This window comes from Gavialis gangeticus, unplaced genomic scaffold (genome assembly GCF_001723915.1).
Source record: "Gavialis gangeticus isolate Ggan-Ray unplaced genomic scaffold, GavGan_comp1, whole genome shotgun sequence".
Taxonomy (NCBI): domain Eukaryota; kingdom Metazoa; phylum Chordata; order Crocodylia; family Gavialidae; genus Gavialis; species Gavialis gangeticus.
Window position 1 is genome coordinate 10,286,336 of NW_017729009.1, and position 5,353 is coordinate 10,291,688.

The window sequence follows — 5,353 nt, forward strand, 5'->3', positions numbered from 1 at the left end:
TCCCCGCAGACAAGGCCGCCCGCCTGGAGCCCCCCGCCCCGGAACAGCAGCGCCTGAGCCAGGCCGGCGCGGCCGGGCACCCCCCGACGGGAGCTAAGCACGGGCCGGACCAGGTGGGAGCCCAGCGGGGCCGGACGCGTCTCTTCCCTAGGCCCCCTCGCCCCCTTCCCACGCTGCCGCGGGCAGCCCCCTCCACCGAGACCGCAGCTGGCACGTCTCATCTGCCCCGCGCCCCACGGCCCAGCCAGCAAGGCTCGACCCCAGCCTACGCGCGAGGGCCGGGGACTAGCGGAGCGACCGACTTGCCTGGCTGTGCCCAGCCAGGCAGCCGGCGTCTGAGTCTGGCACGCGGGGACGGCCCGCCAGCTCCCTCCATCCGCTTGCGCTCACGGGGCCTGGTTTCTCGCTCCGCAGGCCAGCGCGTCCTCGGACACGGAGGAGGAGAGCAAGAAGGACGGGCCGGAGACGGACCAGGGCTCTCCAGTGCCGGCCGTCTCGCTCTTGCCGAGCCATCCCGCAGAGCAGGGTAAGCAGGATGCCCGGCCCTCGGCCCCGCGCCAGCACCTTTCCAACCACCTTGTTTTCCACCCAGCTCCTTCCCGCCGGCCCCGTTGCTTCCGATCAGGTCTGGGCCCCAGCTCCCCCGAGAGGGGGGAGGCAGTTTGTTCAGGACGCCTCCGAGGCTCCCTTGGTTCTTGGGGGCCTCCCTTCACAGCCCGAGCTCTGGCATTCGCGGAGGCAGCCCCAGATCAGGAAGCATTTCCGCTCAGCCCCTCGCTGGTCAGTACGTCCCTGCCAGCTACAGCGAGGTGCCGAGGCCGGACGCTGCGGCCCTGGCGCAGAGCGGCGGCTGAGGTGTGGCACATGCTTAAAACCCAGCCAGTGCGTTTCCCCACACCCGCTGCAACCGGCTCTGGTGTGCCCCCACGCCCCGCAAACTCCCCGCTGGATGACTGCAGCGGGGAGCTGCAGGAAGGGTGCGTTTGCTTCGTGCCACGGTCTCTGTGGGGGAGGACATCCCTGTTTCCTCGCAGTCCTGTTCCCCGCGCTGCCATCAGGTATTTCCAGTGTGTCCGGATGGAGCAGCTGGATTAACGGGGCAGGGAAACAGGAATGGGCAGAGGATGACAGAGGCCGGGCAGGGAGAGGCCTGCAGAGCAGCAGGCTCTGCCCCCACTCCGGGAGGCAACCCCTGTCCTCCTTCCACCCGGGCCTGCTCCCGTGGGGCAGAGAGGGCAGGAGGGGGAGGCGGCAGCAGGGACTTGCCCCTCTGACCACTCGTAACACCCTCAATCACCCTGGCACACCCAGGCCCGGTGCAGCGCGTCTCCGGGGACAGGCAGGCCCTGCCAGCGTCCTGCCCTTGCAGCGGTGTCAGGACTCCCAGGGGAAGGGCGGTGGGCATGAGCACGATCCCGCGGCTGCAAGGACAGAAGGCGCACGACCTGGGAAAGCTCCAGGCAGACGCCCCCTCCACCATCTCCCTGCCTGCTTCCTTCCCAGGATACCGAGTGAAGGGGGTTTTCTACGGCTGGAACCCAGCCCACGGCCACCTGCTGCAGAGCCCACCGTCCTGCCCCAGCTACCTGCCCGTCGACAACATCAACAACTCAGGTAGGGAGTGGAGGTGCCAGCAGCATCCTCTGCCCCGCGGGGTCCAGGCACGCCTCACTCCTGGGGGTTTCGGAGCTCGGGGGCCCCCTGCCCGCAGCCGTGCTGGGCGAGGAGGAGCGTGGCGGGCAGGGAGCCCGGGCAGGGCTGCGCAGACACCGGCTGCTCCGTGGAGCCACCTGCCGTCCCCTTTGCACACAGCAGCCGGAGCTGGTCGCAGGCTGCGGGCCGCCAGCTCCCCTGGGAAGGGGGTTGGCTGGGGGGGAAGGTTGCCAGACGCGCACTTCCTAGCGAGGGCGTCCCCCAGAAGACGGCCCACCTCCTCCCGTGCCTGCCGGGACAGGGCAGCAGCTGCTCGGGGGCCGCCTTGCCGGGGTGAAGCTGCCCCGTGCACGGGACGGCCCTCGCCCCGACGCCCTTCCCCAACCCTGCTGTGCCCCGCAGACTGCTGGCTACACATCCGGCTGTACTACTGCGACGTGCTGGTGACCGAGTTCACCACGCACACGGCCGAGGGCTGCCGCATCACCTACCGCCCCGTGCCCCCCGACAACGAGCGCCTCTACGGCCCGTCCTGCATGGAGCAGATCCCTTTCCCGCCCCCGCGCCTGCTCAGTGCCCACAGCGGGGTGGCCAGCGCCCTGGACGTCCTGGAGCGACTCCTGCCTCACCTGGACCGCGGCGTCCTCCTGTGGGTGGCCCCCGAGGGTGTCTTCATGAAGCGCCAGTGCCAGGGCCGGGTGTACTGGAACGGGCCCCTGGCGCCGCACCACGACCAGCCCAACAAGCTGGAGAGAGAGAAGACCTACAAACTCCTGGACACCCAGCAGTTCCTGCAGCGTAAGTGCCCAGCCCAGCCCAGCCCAGCGGCACCGTATCGTCCCAGGCAAGGGCTCTGGCGCGATAAGGGCAGGCAGCCTGCACCTCCCTGCTCTCCTGGCCTCCCAGGATGGGGTCAGGAGGGTGCTGTGCCCTGTTGGGTTACGTGGGGGCTCCCCAACCCACTCGGCCGTGCTGCCTGCCTTGTCCCGCTGCTCCCCCAGCGCCCCAGCCCACGCTGCGGGGGCCAGGAGGCCCCACAACAGCCACGTCACGCTGGGGGCTGCAGCACTGCTGCTCTGTGAATCGGGCGGGCACGCTGGCATATTCCAGCCGGCACCTGCGCTCCTGCCCAGCGCTGCCTCGCTCCGCTGGGACAGCCCCGAGTCACCGCTGCAAATGCTTGTGGTTGCAGAACTGCGCGGGTACCTGAGCCGTGGGGAGCCCGCGCCCCAGTACCAGATCCACCTCTGCTTCGGGGAGGAGTTCCCCGCCAGCCCCGGGCAGAACTTCCAGAAGCTCATCATGGCCCACGTGAGTACCCGGGGCGGCACGCCGCGGCGTGCATTCAGGGGGCAACACGGGCTGCCCGGTCTCTTGCCCCCGTGGGGCAGAGCGGGGCCGAGCTCCTGTTGCCGCAAGGCGCCCGCACTCCCTCCATCCCCACTCGCCTGCTGGGATGTCGGAGCAGCAAGGAGCAAGCTGCCGGGGAGGTGGCCCCAGGGGTGCTTGCATGGCCAGGAGCAGGCAAGCCTCCCCGCCTCCTGCCCGGGGTGACCTGCCCGCTCTGGCTTTGCAGATCGAGCCGGTGTTCGCTCGCGAGCTCTTCCACTGTGCCCAGCGGATGGGGCCGCAGTTGCTCCAGGACGCCGTGCCACCAAGTGCCACTGATGGGTCCAGCCACATCATCCAGATCCTGAAGCAGTTGTGCCAGCCCTGAGCTGCTGAGAGGGAGAGAGAGCGAAAGAGCATGAGCTGGGATCAGGACAGGGCCTCGACCCCCCCCAGGAGCTCCCACAGGTAGCACGGGAGAGGCGATTCCCACCAGCTTGCATCCCCCACCCCGCGTCAGTCGCAGCCCTCGTCACGGAGCCCCACGTCGAGCGCAGCCCTGGCGCGGCCACGTGCCCCGCACGCTCCAACCTGCCGGCCGGGGGCTTGAGACGGGTCCAGCGCCAATGGGACCGGCAGCGCTTCAGTCGGCCGCGCCGTGCAGACGCATGCTCTGCGCGCAAGGATTGGTGTGCCGGGAGCCGAGCCCAGACTGGGGACAAGGGGTCGGGATGCGACTCTCTGTATTTATTCAGAACATTTGGTCTGCTTTGGATCAGGACAGCTGCGATGCCCCCGCTCCGGCTGGTGCAGCGGGGAGCCACACACCACCCAGGGACCCTGCGTTTTTAGATGGATACTTGAATAAAACATGCTGTTTCCAGAGCCTGGTCGCTGTCCCTGCGTGAACAGCTGCGCAGCCCCTGGAAAGCAGTCTGGCAGGCTTCGCCACAGCCCAGCTGGACGTTTCCCAGCCAGAAAGTTTCTTCTTCCCAGGTTGGGGGGGGCAGAGTTTTCTGTTTCAAGCTTTGAGCAAATTGTTAAGGGAAGTTTAAAAAAAGCCAAGAGCCAGCGAGCACTGCGGGAATCCCAAAGCCCGTCCCTGGTCACCCAGCGGGAAGCCCAGGGAGAAAGCAGGCGCTCGCGCTCTGAGAGTTTCCGGCCCCGATTCGGGGCAGGGACATTCCTGGGACCTCGTGGATCCCCTCCCAGGCACTGCCTGTCCCCGGCTCCCCGCTCCCCAGCCCCTGGGGCTCTGGCTCCGCAGCTGTGCGCTGAGCAGGGGACAGGATGTGAGCTGGGAAGGCAGGGCTGGCCGCCAGGAAACACTGACCCTTGGGAGCACGTGGCCATGAGAGCCCGGCCCGGGACACGGCCCCGGGGAGGCATGGGGGGCAGGCTGCCGCTGACGTGCCCTGAGGCGGGCACGGCCATGCGGGCAGGGCGAGCGCCGAGGGGCACTCGTGCATCGTGCCCCTGGGGCTCCCGGCTGGCAGGTGGCTGCAGGATGGAGGGGTCGTCTTGGTGCCCGAGCGGTGGAAGAGGGGTGCAGGAGTCCAGGGGAGCGCCGCTCAGGGACCTGGGACTTTCCTGAGCCTCCGCCACAGGGAGCGGGAGCCTGGAGGAGCCCCTGCTGCCGGGACAAACCAGCATCTTCTGCCCGGGGAAGCCAAGCTCCCGGCAGCCTCGTGCACGACCATGCCCCCACCTGCAGCCCCCAGCCTGGCCTCTCCTCTCCCCGCTGGAAACGCAGCGCTGGCTGGGAGCTCGGGCTCCACGGTCCCAGGCCCCCGCAAGGTGCATCCCTATCTGGGCACGTGGCCAGCCCCCCCTAGCTCCAGCACCCTTGGCGAGAAACCTGCCAGGCCCAGAGGGACGGAGCTGGGGGGGTCCCGGTGGGGACGAGCCTGGCAGTAGCCCTCCCCACCTCTCCACGCTGCCCCGCCATCCGTTGCCTCTCCCCGTCCCACCCACTGTCTGGGAACTGCTGCGCTGGCCAGGCTGGATCTGCCAGCCCGAGGTTGCGTTTCCTCCCCAGACGCCTCGGTCCTGCCCTGTCGGCTCAGGCACCGCTGAGATCCAGCAAGAGACAGACAACCGGCCCCTGCTCCCCCCTCGCTCCGCCTTGGGCGGCCCCCGCGCTGCTCCGGGCCAGAGGAGGGACTTTGTCGGGGGCTGGGCTGTGGCAGAGTTTTAACGGAGCCGGGACAGGGCTTCCCGCATTTGGGGCCGGGAGGCTGCAGCGTGCGGCCGCGCAGGAGAGAAGGGGAAGGATGCAACTGGAGTATCCCGCTCCGGCCTCCTCTCTGCGCGTCGCAGCCGAGCCAGGCGCCTGCAGCGACCCGGGCATGGTGCTGGCGCCGTACGCGGG

General features: G+C 69.1%; 1 protein-coding gene across 1 annotated transcript in view; it reads left to right on the top strand.

Annotated features, from left to right (window-relative positions):
- The window catches only part of LOC109292353 (interferon regulatory factor 4-like), a 5,348-nt gene extending 1,481 nt beyond the window's left edge, over positions 1-3,867 (top strand). Inside the window, exons 3-8 of the mRNA XM_019509746.1 lie at positions 10-113; positions 415-526; positions 1,504-1,614; positions 2,056-2,451; positions 2,846-2,964; positions 3,230-3,867. Of these exons, the coding sequence (XP_019365291.1) occupies positions 10-113; positions 415-526; positions 1,504-1,614; positions 2,056-2,451; positions 2,846-2,964; positions 3,230-3,370 (983 nt within the window). The 3' untranslated portion in view covers positions 3,371-3,867. The remainder of the gene's footprint in view (positions 1-9; positions 114-414; positions 527-1,503; positions 1,615-2,055; positions 2,452-2,845; positions 2,965-3,229) is intronic.
- Positions 3,868-5,353: the final 1,486 nt, after the last annotated feature.